The sequence below is a fragment of the Coregonus lavaretus genome, assembly GCF_964263955.1.
Source record: "Coregonus lavaretus genome assembly, chromosome: 19".
NCBI classification, from domain to species: Eukaryota; Metazoa; Chordata; class Actinopteri; order Salmoniformes; family Salmonidae; genus Coregonus; species Coregonus lavaretus.
The window spans coordinates 13,023,755-13,040,165 of record NC_140006.1 but is presented as its reverse complement, the minus strand read 5'-3'; the positions used below and the strand labels follow the sequence as shown (position 1 = coordinate 13,040,165).

Below are 16,411 nucleotides of genomic sequence, written 5' to 3'. Positions count from 1 at the left end.
ATCCCAGGTATTCTTTAAAGAGGTGGGGTTTCAAATGTCTCCGGAAGGTGGTGAGTGACTCCGCTGTCCTGGCGTCGTGAGGGAGCTTGTTCCACCATTGGGGTGCCAGAGCAGCGAACAGTTTTGACTGGGCTGAGCGGGAACTATGCTTCCGCAGAGGAAGGGGAGCCAGCAGGCCAGAGGTGGATGAACGCAATGCCCTCGTTTGGGTGTAGGGACTGATCAGAGCCCGAAGGTACGGAGGTGCCGTTCCCCTCACTGCTCCATAGGCAAGCACCATGGTCTTGTAACGGATGCGAGCTTCAACTGGAAGCCAGTGGAGTGTGCGGAGGAGGGGGGTGACGTGAGAGAACTTGGGAAGGTTGAACACCAGACGGGCTGCGGCATTCTGGATGAGTTGTAGGGGTTTAATGGCACAGGCAGGGAGGCCAGCCAACAGCGAGTTGCAGTAATCCAGACGGGAGATGACAAGTGCCTGGATTAGGACCTGTGCCGCTTCCTGTGTAAGGCAGGGTCGTACTCTCCGAATGTTGTAGAGCATGAACCTGCAGGATCGGGTCACCGCCTTGATGTTAGCGGAGAACGACAGGGTGTTGTCCAGGGTCACGCCAAGGCTCTTCGCACTCTGGGAGGAGGACACAACGGAGTTGTCAACCGTGATGGCGAGATCATGGAACGGGCAGTCCTTCCCCGGGAGGAAGAGCAGCTCCGTCTTGCCAGGGTTCAGCTTGAGGTGGTGATCCGTCATCCATACTGATATGTCTGCCAGACATGCAGAGATGCGATTCGCCACCTGGTTATCAGAAGGGGGAAAGGAGAAGATTAGTTGTGTATCGTCAGCGTAGCAATGATAGGAGAGGCCATGTGAGGATATGACAGAGCCAAGTGACTTGGTGTATAGGGAGAATAGGAGAGGTCCTAGAACTGAGCCCTGGGGGACACCAGTGGTGAGAGCACGTGGTGCGGAGACAGCTTCTCGCCACGCCACTTGGTAGGAGCGACCGGTCAGGTAGGACGCAATCCAGGAGTGAGCCGCGCCGGAGATGCCCAGCTCGGAGAGGGTGGAGAGGAGGATCTGATGGTTCACAGTATCAAAGGCAGCAGACAGGTCTAGAAGGACAAGAGCAGAGGAGAGAGAGTTAGCTTTAGCAGTGCGGAGAGCCTCCGTGACACAGAGAAGAGCAGTCTCAGTTGAATGACCAGTCCTGAAACCTGACTGGTTTGGATCAAGAAGGTCATTCTGAGAGAGATAGCAAGAGAGTTGGCTAAAGACGGCACGCTCAATAGTTTTGGAAAGAAAAGAAAGAAGGGATACTGGTCTGTAGTTGTTGACATCAGTGGGATCGAGTGTTGGTTTTTTGAGAAGGGGTGCAACTCTCGCTCTCTTGAAGACGGAAGGGACATGGCCAGCGGTCAAGGATGAGTTGATCAGCGAGGTGAGGTAGGGGAGAAGGTCACCGGAGATGGTCTGGAGAAGAGAGGAGGGGATGGGGTCAAGCGGGCAGGTTGTTGGGCGGCCTGCAGTCACAAGTCGCAGGATTTTATCTGGAGAGAGAGGGGAGAAAGAAGTCAGAGCATAGGGTAGGGCAGTGTGAGTAGGACCAGCAGTGTCATTAGACTTAACAAACGAGGATCGGATGTCGTCAACCTTCTTTTCAAAGTGGTTGACGAAGTCATCCACAGAGAGAGAGGAGGGGGGGGGGGGGGGGGGGGGGGATTCAGCAGGGAGGAAAATGTGGCAAAGAGCATCCTAGGGTTAGAGGCAGATGCTTGGAATTTAGAGTGGTAGAAAGTGGCCTTAGCAGCAGAAACAGATGAAGAAAATGTAGAGAGGAGGGAGTGAAAAGATGCCAGGTCGGCAGGGAGTTTAGTTTTCTTCCATTTCCGCTCCGCTGCCCGGAGCTCTGTTCTGTGAGCTCGCAATGAGTCATCAAGCCACGGAGCTGGAGGGGAGGACCGAGCCGGCCGGGAGGATAGGGGACACAGAGAGTCAAAGGATGCAGAAAGGGAGGAGAGGAGGGTTGAGGAGGCAGAATCAGGAGATTGGAGGGAGAAGGATTGAGCAGAGGGAAGAGATGATAGGATGGAAGAGGAGAGAGTAGTGGGAGAGAGAGAGCGAAGGTTGCGGCGGCGCATTACCATCTGTGTAGGGGCAGAGTGAGTAGTGTTGGAGGAGAGCGAGAGAGAAAAGGAAACAAAGTAGTGGTCGGAGACATGGAGGGGAGTTGCAGTGAGATTAGTAGAAGAGCAGCATCTAGTAAAGATGAGGTCAAGCGTATTGCCTGCCTTGTGAGTAGGGGGGGACGGTGAGAGGGTGAGGTCAAAAGAGGAGAGGAGTGGAAAGAAGGAGGCAGAGAGAAATGAGTCAAATGTGGACGTAGGGAGGTTGAAATCCCCCAAAACTGTGAGGGGTGAGCCATCCTCAGGAAAGGAACTTATCAAGGCGTCAAGCTCATTGATGAACTCTCCAAGGGAACCTGGAGGGCGATAGATGACAAGGATATTAAGCTTAAATGGGCTAGTGACTGTGACAGCATGGAATTCAAATGAGGAGATAGACAGATGGGTTAGGGGAAAAATTGAGAATGTCCACTTGGGAGAGATGAGGATTCCTGTGCCACCACCCCTCTGACCAGATGCTCTCGGGGTATGCGAGAACACATGGTCAGACGAGGAGAGAGCAGTAGGAGTAGCAGTGTTTTCAGTGGTAATCCATGTTTCCGTCAGCGCCAGGAAGTCGAGGGACTGGAGGTTAGCATAGGCTGGGATGAAGTCAGCTTTGTTGGCAGCAGAACGGCAGTTCCAGAGGCTGCCTGAGACCTGGAACTCCAGGTGTGGGGTGCGTGCAGGGACCACCAGGTTAGAGAGGCAGCAGCCACGCGGTGTGAGGCGTTTGTGTAGCCTGTGCAGAGAGGAGAGAACAGGGATAGGCAGAGGCATAGTTGACAGGCTGTAGCAAATGGCTACAATAATGCAGAGGAGATCGGAATGAAATGAACTAAACATCTGGGAGAGGAGAGAGCAGGGCCTCCCTCACCAAAACTTCCACCTCAGAAACTATAATTGTTTCACTGAACCACCCGAACAAAAACTCTCCCAACTTCCACCTTTAGAAATCAGAATTGTTGTGAACCACAGCGGTTCAATGTTTCAAGGAATAGACTCAACCCACTTTATTCAGCTAGCTAACTATGACACTATAGCTAACTAGCATGCTAGCATCCAATAACACACAGTTTAGCACCAACACTTGGTCACAACAAACTACCAAGAGTGTGTTAACACACTAAACAGATAATTCGTGTCCGTGTCTAGTTCCTTTCATAACGCAGCAATAATTAAACGTTGGCTAGCTAGCACAAATATATTGTATTTAGCTGCCACAGTACAGCACACAATGGCTACTGTGTTGACTCTGTTCGAAAAAACGGCTAGCTAGCTAGCTTCGTGCTACACCCGGCACCGCCGAAAACAATGCTAACCTACAATAACTACCCACAACAGCCCACGATGCCTAACTATGACACCATAGCTAACTAGCATGCTAGCATCCAATAACACACAGTTTAGCACCAATACTTGGTTACAACAAACTACCAATAGTGTGTTAACACACTAAACAGATAATTCGTGTCCGTGTCTAGTTCCTTTCATAACGCAGCAATAATTAAACGTTGGCTAGCTAGCACAAGTATATTGTATTTAGCTACTACAGTACAGTTAGCTGGTCGTGTTGGCTAGCTAGCAATGGCTACTGTGTTGACTTTGTTTGAAAAACGGCTAGCTAGCTAGCTTCGTGCTACACCCGGCACCGCCGAAAACAATGCTAACCTACAATAACTACCCACAACAGCCCACGATGCCTAACTATGGCGCCATAGCTAACTAGCATGCTAGCATCCAATAAAACACAGTTTAGCACCAATACTTGGTTACAACAAACTACCAATAGTGTGTTAACACACTAAACAGATAATTCGTGTCCGTGTCTAGTTCCTTTCATAACGCAGCAAAAATTAAACGTTGGCTAGCTAGCACAAATATATTGTATTTAGCTACTGCAGTACAGTTAGCTGGTCGTGTTGGCTAGCTAGCAATGGCTACTGTGTTGACTTTGTTTGAAAAACGGCTAGCTAGCTAGCTTCGTGCTGCGGGCCTATCTACAATACCTAACTACAATCTAAATACATAATTAAGCCTTACTCGACAAAGCCCAAGCTATGTATAAAGCCAAACTTACCCGACGCCAGCTAACATTTGTCTTCTGCAATCAGTAGGTGTAATTAAGTACAGTAGCTACTAACTACCTAACGTTGATGGCTCAGATAATGAGGTTAGAAAAACGGCTGAATGGTCGGTAGCTAGCTGGCTTAATTACAGGTACTCTTAAGCGTGAAATAACATTGGAAACAACTCTCCACCGTTGCTAAACGTTACCAGTAGCTACCCGCTAGCTAGCTAGCCTCGTGCTTCGCCGGGCTCCGCCGTAAACAATACTTACCTACAATAATTACCTACGGAAACCTACAATAACTACCTAAATAACTACCTAAATAAACTACCTACAATACCTAACTACAACTACCTACCTACGATCTAAATACATGGTTTAAGCTTTACTCAACACCATATAAGAAGCCAAGCTTACCTCCTGCTAGAGAAAACACAACCTCTCAACCTTTCCCGACCACAGCCGCAGTGCTTGTGACCTGTGACTTGTGACCTGTGCTTAACAAGCGGCACACACTCCATCACAGGCTTTCAAATGACTGCCTCTTTTCCTCAACTTTTCCACCTGTTTTGTGCCTCTTTCTTTGACCACAGACACATCATAACCAGTGGAACAGGGTGTGTTTTTGTGTAAGTGGAACAGAGAGGTCTAAATAATCTGTGGTTGGAGAGATGAGTAGCTCCCCTCTTCAGGAAAGACTCTACCTCAGAACCTACAGCAACAGAAAACACATATCTAATAATAACCAATTATTCATCTGGTCAGTGATAACCTTTACTTTCAGATAATATGACTAGGGGTTTTCGCTGTCAGTTTACCTTCCAAGTGATGGTCACCATGGTGCATAACAACATAATAGGAGTTGGACTATCATCGTAGTATTTGTATGGCCAAGCAGAATATTTGGAGGAAATATCATTACCATACTACAGATTAGTCTTGACATTTTCAAACTGGACACAAACAGTATTTACATGACAAACACTAACATGCTTATTTACTCATAATAAACTATTATTAGATTTGTTATTTGTTATTAATGTATTTATTACCTAGTAAACTGTTTCTAAATCAGTTAAGATAAATACATTGTAACAGTAATGTGCTTGGTTTGATATTAGTTGACTCTACAGGTATTTTTTACTGCTGCAAACCTTTGATATAAAGAGAAAAGTTAATTGACAACTTCTAATTTGACCCTTGTGGTAACTGACTCACTCTCACACAGTGACAGGTTGAAGTTTCCGTTTTAATAGTATCTTCCACAGTACTGCCACTACTGGGTGTGCAGTACATTATTCACAGTTAGTCCGGGTTAGTTAATGGATTGTTTTACATCCCACTTAAGACACATTTTCCATTTGGATGTGACGCCTCTGAAAATGTCCTCCCTTGCATTCTCACCCTATCTTGTGCTTAGCCTCAAATGCTACATGGGCCTTTCATTAAACAGTCTCACTAACACTAATACTGAGACACAGTCATGCATGTTATCATGACATTTCTTACCAAAACACAGCACTTCTCTCTACGTGTCCACATACACATGCATGCAGTGCCACAGTCATAGAACTATGGCTACAGTAGTGTCACTCACCACCACTATGGAAACCTGACCTGTCACCAGTGATGAGAAAGTGAGAGTAGGGGGAGACAGGCCTCATGGTTAGGGGGTCTGTGGGAGGAAACCAGTCTGTGATGCTCTCTGAGTGTAGGAAAAGTATTTGCATATGGGTATGTTGTGTCTCTCCATATGAGGTTGGTGGGCTTAAAAGGAGCTGCAGTTCTGGTGAGTCACACTTCTGACTGCAGACTCAGAGCCAGTGCTATAGACAGAATGAAGGCCCTCCTCTCTCTCCTGCTTCTCTTCACCACCACTCTACTGATGTCCACTACTTCTGCTCAAGGTGTGTGTGTGTTCTCTTATCATGTATTTGATTAGATCGTGTTAGATTTCACTTAAGATGTTTGTTTTAGCATTGGAAGCAAATTGATGATAATGGAAATCCATGGTGATGGTGAGAAAATAATATGATGCTTTATAAGTACAGTGTAAATGAATGATGGTGATGATGAACATGATAATGCAACTCTTCTCTCTCTCTTGTAGCCGGTGGACCAGTAATCCCCTGCTGTATGGAGATTAAAGGCACTACGGTGCACCGCGACAAGATCAAGTTCTACTACCTACAGGACACAGCCATGTGTAACATCAAGGCAGTGACGTAAGTGCTTATAACCGTACATAGGTGTTTATACCATGGCATTGTTGAATATTCGTTTCTGATTGACTTGAAGGGCATTCTAGAGCATGCATGATTTCCTTATAATGCACGGTATATCAGCACGATAGAATTCAATGGCTAGTTCATTCTTGCACATTCTACTACTACTAAGTCGAATTGAAAATATTAACGTTATTGGCATTGTTGAATTAGATTTTCAGAATAGCAAGCAAGGACTGATGATTTGGTCAGCTAAACTAGCAAGTCTGTTTGTTTGGTTACCAAGGCAACTACAGTCACTATTTAGTGAGCTTTCTAGCTACTTCAGTGGATGTTGAACACATTTCTACCTGCAAATGAACATATTTCTAGCGACAAATGTGTTAAATTATAGCAATGGTATAAAAGGGAAAATCAACTCGGGCTCTATGCCTCCACTAGCGCGTTGTTGAACACCCCTCCACGTTGTTCATTTTCTGTTGATTATCCCTTACTTATTTCAGCTGTTATGAATGCAGTATATATACGCACTATGAATGCATTCATAATGCATTATACCCAGATGGACAATTGGTTCATAGAAAGCATGACGTTTTTGAGTGTGTATCTGTTGTGACCGGTCTAATTGTTTTTTAAACCTGTTCTTTCCCCAGGTTTGTCACAGTGAAAGGCATACGAATCTGCTCTGACCCTTCCAACCCCTGGGCAAAGAAAACCATGCAGTACCTGAACAAGAAGAACAAGCCTCACACACCTCAAAAACATCACATCACCTCAACTACTACTACTACTACAACCACCACTATCCCACAACTAGCGAAAAACAACCCTCACAAAACAACATTTTCAGCTCACAACCCCAAAATTGCTTCTCAATGGTCAACAACTCACCACAAGACATAGAAGAACATTGAATTTTCCAGTTCATAGTACATCAGACTATTGACTTTGAATGTTTGAATATTTTCAATATGCAGCTATTATAACAATTATGTCACTTTAATGAATATCTTTATATATTTATAAATTATTAAATCGAATTTACTTCCACAGTGAATTTGATGACTGCTGGCTATTTGCCAGTATGCCTAAACAATGTATAATGTTTCTTATTAAAATAATGGTTTTAAATTGCCGATTTGTTGTCCTCTGTCATCCAATGGGATATCCAGCATGCGGTGAGGGTTCTGGTGCAAAATGGCTGCCATTCATCACCCAGGTGTGTGCTAGACATTAGTAATGGATGAGCAGCACTTTACAATACTATAAGTGAAAAAAGTGATATAAAAGCAACCCATTCCAATGATTAAAGAGGAGTAAGTTAAGAAAAGCAGATATTGATGTTAAAGGTGACATTTTCTGCTGATTACTGTAGCTGTGGATATTAGTCACTTTGTTTCACAACTGATGACCTACCCATAAGTTCCATGATCGTCACATCTGGCCATGCTAGAAAGGACAGATGGATAGACACAAATGTTACACAAATGCGATTAACCCCAAACCTGAACTATAACCTTACCCTGAATTTGACCTCTTACCCTAATTGATAAAGAACAAGCTCTACCTAGTACCTAGTAAATCTGACCATATTAACACTATTGCCCAGTCTAGCATGGTCATCTAGTGACCTCTGTGTTTCAACCATAGAGTTAGAACCAGACTGTGCATTCTAGAATTAGACTAAGAATTATATTTCAATGGCTCCAAGAGAGAGGGAAAGCTGTGGAGTGGGTCTCAAGATGGGGGCCATCTTGTTTCAACTGTATCAGTGTACATTGTAAAACATGGCTGGAGCTCCAGTGGAGCAATCGGTTAGTGTCTACACTAACAGTGGCGGTGGATGTTAAATAGGTTACTACATGTGGGAAGAGAGAAAGTTAACACTGTATCTCTGTTAACCGTAGGGTTTTTGGGGGCTTGGCTGCTGTGGAGTAGGTATGAGTGTTTGAGGTGTAGTGGATGCTCTAGTATACCACAGCGGATTTTCCCCTCCCCTCTGTACAGCCACTTACTAACACCTCCATTTCTGTTTCCACCTCTGTAAAGTCACATCATTCTGTGCACTATGAATACTATTACATGTATGGTTGTGTGTAAGTCACACAATATACAGTATGTGCCAGCTATGAGTTTCTTTGGATAAAAGCATCTGTTAATATTACCATTATTATTGTATTGTATAATTCCTCTTGTATGTACAGTACCCTCGTTGGGTGTCTTGAAAGGCACTTAAAGCAAACTGTACATTCATTATGACTCCGACTATTAATGAAAATAATTTACATAAAAGCACTTTCTTCTTGAGGGAGATTAGAAAACAATCATTTGTTGCTACTACATTGCTGGTAGCGATGATTAGGACTGCGTTTTCTAAGTGATTTATTTTACAATTAGCCCATAAGTGTTTGTTTGAGACAGGGAATGTTGTGTTCTCCAAAGAAATGAGAGTCAGTCTGATTCAGAGTCTGTCTGAGTCATTGGTGTTTACTGTACCTGTATCTGTAGTTTTGCTTTGTTTTCATCATTAGTAACATCACTATCCTGTCTCGTCACCAGTACAGTGAAAACGTGCCAGACAAAGAATAAACTCAGATTCCATCTCTGTGAACAGTGTGAAACGTGTGGGTTGGGAATGCATCTCGCACGTACAGTATTCTGTGTTTTTGTGTGTGTGTATGTATGTGTGTAGTCGCTTTGGTTCAGTAAGAAGCGATGGAGAGGTTCTCTGTAGTCTGTCAGTCAGAAGGGGAAAGATCAGGACTCCTTCTGTTGTTCCTTTCTTCACCAGTGTCAGAAGTAGAGGTTCCCACTAGATGTGATTAACACATGTTAGCTACCATGTGTATACATATTATCCACCATTAGGTAGGCTACATGTGTTAACCTGACAAAAACCACAGTGGTGGAAACACTGCTGCATTAAAACTATTTTCCTATCTTTTCTATAGAGACCAAAGAAAGGTTATAATGGAGGGATCATCAGCAGAGATGGAGGCAGAAAAATAAAAAAAATTAACTTAAGCAACTCAGTGGTTAAAGAAGAAGACAGTGTTAGAACAGGAGCAAACCTTTTCTGTGTGGGACTTTATTATCAGTTAGGCTCTATCTCTATCTAAGATCTGTGACTAAAAAAACAGCTATACACATTCTCTCGCGGGCCCTGTCATCGATTACTGTATTTGCTTTGACCAGTTAGGCCTAGGTAATCTTTCATGAAAAATGCTTCTGAAAGAATAGGTTTTAATGTGTCAGTCTGTCTTCATCTTGCATATACTGTTTGTCACAATAATTATGTATTTCTTTGTATTTGTTTTGTTTTTCTGAGAACAAACTATTAGATATGTAACCTGTGGTTGAAACCAGGCCTGTATAGAGACATGCATGAATGCACTGTACACACACTATGCTACACACTCGATTCTAGAGAGTACAGGAAGTGGTGTTTGTATTGGTGGTTATATGACGCTACGCTTCAGTTCCAGTGAACAGGTAGACACACCACAATTATTTAGAAGATCATGGCCTCAGACTCCGTTTAACACACTATTACTTTATTAATTTACCTTTAGCTACCCAGTGGTGTAAAGTACATAAGTAAAATACTTTAAAGTACTACTTAAGTAGTTTTCTGGGTTATCTGTACTTTACTTTACCATTTATATTTTTGACAACTTTTAATACACTACATTCCTAAAGACAATATTGTACGTTTTACTCCATACATTTTCCCTGACAACCAAAAGTACTCGTTACATTTTGAATGCTTAGCAGGACAGGAAAATTGTCAAATTCACACACTTATCAAGAGAACACTTGGTCATCCCTACTGCCTCTGGCCTGGCGGACTCACTAAACACAAAGGCATCTTTTGTAAGTAATATCTGAGTGTTGGAGTGTGCCCCTGACTATCCATAAAAATGTTAAACAAGAAAATGGTGCTGTCTGCTTTGCTTAATATAAGGCATTTAAAAGTATTTATACTTATTTTAGCAATTACATTTACTTTTGATACTTAAGTATATTTAAAACCAAATACTTTTAGTTCAAGTAGTTTTTTACTGGCTGACTTTCACTTTTACTTGAGTAACTTTCTATTAAGGGATCAAATAAAATAAAAATGTATTGGTCACATACACATTTCTTAGCAGATGTTATTGTGGGTGTAGCGAAATGCTTGTGTACCTAGTTCCAACAGTACAGTAGTATCTAACAATTCACAACAAAACACACAAATCTAAAAGTAAAAGAATGGAATTAAAAAATATATTAATATTAGGACGAGCAAAGTTGAGTAACCGAGTGGTAGCCGGCTAGTGCAGTCTGACGGCCTTGAGATAGAAGCTGTTTTTCAGTCTCTCGGTCCCAGCTTTGATGCACCTGTACTGACATCGCCTTCTGGATGATAGCGGGGTGAACAGGCCGTGGCTCGGGTGGTTGATGTCCTTGATTTTCTGTGACATCGGGTGCTGTAGGTGTCCTGGAGGGCAGGCAGTGTGCCCCCGGTGATGCGTTGGGCAGACCGCACCACCCTCTGGAGAGCCCTGCGGTTGCGGGCGGTGCAGTTGCCTTACCAGGTGGTGATACAGCCCGACAGGATGCTCTCAATTGTGCATCTGTAAAAGTTTATGAGGGTCTTAGGGGCCAAACCAAATTTCTTCAGCCTCCTGAGATTGAAGAGGCTCTGTTGCGCCTTCTTCACCACACTGTCTGTGTGGGTGGACCATTTCAGATTGTCAGTGATGTGTACGCCGAGGAACTTGAAGCTTTCCACCTTCTCCGCTGCGGTCCTGTCGATGTGGATATGGGCGTGCTCCCTCTGCTGTTTCCTGAAGTCCACGATCAGCTCCTTCGTTTTGTTGATGTTGAGGGAGAGGTTATTTTACTGGAACCACTCTGCCAGGGCCCTCACCTCCTCCCTGTAGGCTGTCTCGTCATTGTTGGTAATCAGGCCTACTACTGTTGTGTCGTCTGCAAACTTGATGATTGAGTTGGAGGCGTGCGTGGCCATGCAGTCATGGTCACCGCTAACATCAAAGCGGTGACCCGATCCTGCAGGTTCATGCTCTACAACATTCGCAGAGTACGACCCTACCTTACACAGAAAGCGGCACAGGTCCTAATCCAGGCACTTGTCATCTCCCGTCTGGATTACTGCAACTCGCTGTTGGCTGGGCTCCCTGCCTGTGCCATTAAACCCCTACAACTTATCCAGAACGCCACAGCCCGTCTGGTGTTCGACCTTCCCAAGTTCTCTCATGTCACCCCACTCCTCCGCACACTCCACTGGCTTCCAGTTGAGGCTCGCATCTACTACAAGACCATGGTGCTTGCCTACGGAGCTGTGAGGGAAACGGCACCTCCTTACCTTCAGGCTCTGATCAGACCCTACACCCAAACGAGGGCACTACGTTCATCCACCTCTGGCCTGCTAGCTCCCCTACCTCTACGGAAGCACAGTTCCCGCTCAGCCCAGTCAAAGCTATTTGCTGCTCTGGCACCCCAATGGTGGGGCCCCTGTGTTGAGGATGAGTGAAGTGGACGTGTTGTTTCCTACCTTCACCACCTGGAGGCAGCTCGTCAGGAAGTGCAGGACCCAGTTGCACAGGGCGTGGTTCAGACCCAGGGCCCGAGCTTAATGATGAGCTTGGAGGGGTACTATGGTGTTGAAGGCTGAGCTATAGTCAATGAACAGCATTCTTACGTAGATATTCCTCTTGTCCAGATAGGATAAGGCAGTGTGCAGTGCGATGGCGATTGTATCGTCTGTGGATCTATTGGGGCGGTAAGAAAATTGAAGTGGGTCAGGGTGTCAGGTAAGGTAGAGGTGATATGATCCTTAACTAGCCTCTCAAAGCACTTCATGATGACAGAAGGGAGTGCTACGGGGCGATAGTCATTTAGTTCAGTTACCTTTGCTTTATTGGGTACAGGAACAATGGTGGACATCTTCAAGCAAGTGGGGACAGCAAACTGGGATAGGGAGAGATCAAATATGTCCGTAAACACTCCAGCCAGCTGGTCTGCACATGCTCTGAGGCCGAGTGGCTAGGGATGCCATCTGGGCCGGCAGCCTTGTGAGGGTTAACACGCTTAAATGTCTTACTCACGTCGGCCACGGAGAACGAGAGCCCACAGTCCTTGGGAGCGGGCTGCGTCGGTGGCACTGTGTTATCCTCAAAGCGGGCGAAGAAGGTGTTTAGCTTGTCCGGGAGCAAGACGTCGGTGTCCGCGACACGGCTGGTTTTCCCTTTGTAATCCGTGATTGTCTGTAGACTCTGCCACATTCGTCTCATGTCTGAGCCATTGAATTGCAACTCCACTTTGTCTCTGTACTGACATTTTGCCTGTTTGATTGCCTGATGGAGAGAATAACTACACTGTTTGTATTCGACCATATTCCCAGTCACCTTGCCATGGTTAAATGCGATTGTTCGCGCTTTCAGTTTTACGCGAATGCTGCCATCTATCCACGGTTTCTGGTTTGGGTAGGTTTAATAGTCACAGTGGGAACAACATCCCCTATACACTTCCTGATGAACTCAGTCACCGTGTCCGTGTATACGTCAATGTTATTCTCAGAGGCTACCCGGAACATATCCCAGTCTGCGTGATCAAATCAATCTTGAAGCATGGATTCCGATTGGCCAGAGCAGTGTTGAATAGACCTTAGCACGGATACTTCCTGTTTGAGTTTCTGCCTATAGGAAGGGAGGAGCAAAATTGAGTCGTGATCTGATTTGCCGAAGGAAGTGCGGGGTATCTATACTTTTACTCAAGTATGACAATTGGGTACTTTTTCCACCACTGTAGCTACCTTACCAGGTATGAGGTTTGAGAACACAGTCTTTTACTAAAACATTTGAAGTCAACTCCAAATCTCAAGAGACTGCTTGCTAAAATATAGGCCAGGTTCTATAGAAGCTCTTAAGCACTTACTGCACTGTACAGAAATAAGCACATATCAACATCATAAGAAAACCCTTTTTCAGGAACACATATAACAATTACAGGGCTGTAATGAAAGGAGATTGAGTTTTTGAGAAGTTATTCATATGGGACAACTATCATTGTGGTTTGACCTGATCATGTGACAGTGACTTATTGTGTTGTTAAGACTTAAAATACATAATGACCACCAGAGGACAAAAGTTATCATGATAATATAGTTTTATTGACTTAACATAAACACGTATTACAAATTACAAATATAAAGACAATTTAAGATAGCAGGGTAGGTAATAGATACAAATGTAACTTTAACACAGACAAGCATGTTATTTACACGTACATTCTACTAATTTATCATAGCGCTGTTGAAGTGAGCAGGGACGTGTGGGTTAAATGGTATTCAGATCAACCACTTGACTGTTTCACATGAACTTTCAGTGTATTCCTTCAGAGCCAGCTTAAATACACTTCTACCCATACTTCTCTCCCCGGCACCTGTTGTCAGGGCCGTAACCAGGGTTTGAGTTTTAGTGAGGTCCGGATGCAGTAAAGGAGCTTCAACTTTAGAAATAATTCTATACAACTAAAAAACATTAAAATTGTATTTGGAGAACATTATCACCTTGGCTGCAGTAGGTTCATTCACCTCAGTCGATCTACAAACACAAAGCCTATTAGCTATACAATTTTAATGTTATATCCCTGAAAGGGGGGAAATATGAGAAACGATTCACACTGACACATAGCATCAGCGATGAAACGAAAACTGTATTGTTTGCATTTTGATTGCATTTTATTCTAAGTCTAGGCCTATAGGGAAGATAGGCCATGTGGAGATGTACATTCTAGTCAATTATCAGAAGTATATAAAAACTAGGCTACATTCCACAAAGGTAGGTGAGGCAACATACCACCATCATCCCAAATAGCCTAAACCTTTTTTCAAACATGCGCTAGTGGCAGCCAGTGCAAGAATAAAAGTAAGATAAAAACGTTTACTAAAACAGCATTGGTCCCATGTATCAGTGACACAGGGAGTAAAAAACAACTTTGTGTCAAGTCCTCATGGAAAAAAAAAGAAATGTACTCATGGATAAAATTTGATTTACAACATGTCAACATCGGTAGATGTCCTTGCCACTGTACTACTTTTTAACTTTTTTTTATTTTTATCTTGCTCTCCTCCTACAGGCAGAAGTCCACGATTTAGACCTAACATCAATTGTGCTCAGTTACACAATTGGTTTTGGTACACCAGTTCTCTTGCGCCCTCTTCCCTCTCTCTTTCCTCCCCTCTTCCCTCCTTTCCCCTTTCCTTTTTTGCCTCCCTTCTTTTGTCCCTTTCCCTGTTTACGTGGCACTGCCGGTGCCTTGGTCACTGTCTCGCCCTCCTTTCCTTCCTCCTCCTCTCTCTTGATTGTCTTGATTTCGTCCACCTTTGCCATGGCCTTCCTCACCCAATCACTTCCTGGGTCACCGCAGATCCTCTTCCTTTTTACGGTGTGTAACCTTGAAGTAGATAAATCAAGAGGTCAATTGTCTCCTCTGGTGAGGTCATTTTTTATTCACTTTGTCATTTTCTGATAACGACATTGGTAGTGAAGTAAAACCAGTGGTTCTGTATGACATTGTAGGATACTCTCAATAGGACGCATTCTTATCTTTACGGTGTAGTATGACTGTGTAGGAAATATGAATGTAGGTTACTCACACTATGACTTCGATGGGACACAGTGCTGTAGTCTGTACGGTGTAGTCCACTACCTTTTTAGGGTGGATTCTTTTCTGAGTCAGCTGAAGACAGCAAGTGTTGACTGGTCCAAAGCCTATAGAGGGTTATACATGGTTATACATTACTGGTTTACACAGCTACACGTTACATATATACACCACCGACACACACACTTTCAGTCATAAAATAAGAGGTAAGAACTCACTTGCATCGAGCCCGGTCATCCATGTGGCTACACAGAGCAGAGAAGAGAACACCAGACTCAACCTCATCTTCAGCTGTTGAAGTTTTCAGATTTGAAAGTCTTTAGGTATAGAAGTCTTCATGTGCTGCCCAACCGTTCTGACTGATTGACTATCTCTTAGCCCTGGCCTTATAGGTAGAGAAAGTCCCACCCACACCATTAGGTCTGATAGCCCCCCTCTTTCATCTTCCTCTTCTTCCTCCACAACCCTCTCACCCCCACCCTGTGGCCTATCACTAACAGAGTGACTCTGCTGTGGTGGTAGAGAGGAAAATATGAGAGCTCACTATGAACGGAAGATTATGACTAAAAGACCCCTCACCACAAGCGTATTAACACACACACACACACACACACACACACACACACACACACAAATATGCATTACTCACCACACCTCTTATACTAGGCCACAGGTCTCTATTTAGACAGATAGAAGACAGGATGAGTTAACTGCCATCAATGTATGATATTAAATGCTGGACATTGGGAATGTATGATATGATAGTGTATACCGTGCAGTAATCATTTGTGAATTCTTTCCCCCCTGAAGTGGAGAAATGGAGTGAAGTTTTCAGTGGGTTTGGGTGGGTGACAGTAGCACAGCTTTTTTTACATCGTCTAAATGGGGTCTGTAGAGTTACAATAGCTGCACACTCTGTCTCTCCTTGTCCCATACAGTGAAGTTAATGTCATTATGTCCTTAGCTCTGGTCAGGTCTGAGTTAAACTTCACTGCTCCAATTCAATTTAGTATAGTTGTGTGGCATCGGGTTCCTATGTGACAGACAGTGAATGTGTTTTACTGTGGGCAAGGGGGCATGGCAGCTGTACTTGCTGAGATTGGACTTTTAAATGGAGGCCACATATCCACTTTAACACAGCGCTAGATAGACACGGCTAGGGAAGGAAGGATGGAGAGAGAGAGGGCAGAGCCCCAAATATTCACACTTTTGCACAGCAGTAAAACCACTCCGGAGAGAAGTACTTAATGCCAGGCTGAGTGGCAGTATAATAGACCTGCTTTCC

The 16,411-nt window shown here is 44.2% G+C and overlaps 1 protein-coding gene and 1 long non-coding RNA gene across 2 annotated transcripts; one reads left to right on the top strand and one right to left on the bottom strand.

The window, feature by feature from the left end:
* Positions 1-6,052: 6,052 nt before the first annotated feature.
* On the top strand, positions 6,053-7,438 carry LOC311146206 (C-C motif chemokine 4-like). The gene is made up of 3 exons (XM_084182712.1): positions 6,053-6,138; positions 6,342-6,456; positions 7,110-7,438. Exons 1-3 carry the CDS (start codon positions 6,069-6,071, stop codon positions 7,357-7,359), a joined length of 435 nt encoding a protein of 144 aa, XP_084038838.1. The 5' UTR covers positions 6,053-6,068; the 3' UTR covers positions 7,360-7,438.
* Positions 7,439-13,667: 6,229 nt separating this feature from the next.
* Positions 13,668-15,480, bottom strand: LOC311146809. The gene is made up of 3 exons (XR_014614715.1): positions 15,345-15,480; positions 15,119-15,233; positions 13,668-14,916 (listed from the first exon to the last, which is right to left on the bottom strand). It is a non-coding gene; the product is annotated as an uncharacterized lncRNA (long non-coding RNA).
* Positions 15,481-16,411: the final 931 nt, after the last annotated feature.

Coding starts and splice junctions, on each gene's coding strand:
- LOC311146206 (XM_084182712.1), top strand. CDS start 6,069: ATGAAGGCCCTCCTCTCTCTCCTGCTTCTCTTCACCACCACTCTACTG. Junction 6,139..6,341: donor GTCCACTACTTCTGCTCAAG/GTGTGTGTGTGT, acceptor TCTCTCTTGTAG/CCGGTGGACCAGTAATCCCC. Junction 6,457..7,109: donor TGTAACATCAAGGCAGTGAC/GTAAGTGCTTAT, acceptor TTCTTTCCCCAG/GTTTGTCACAGTGAAAGGCA.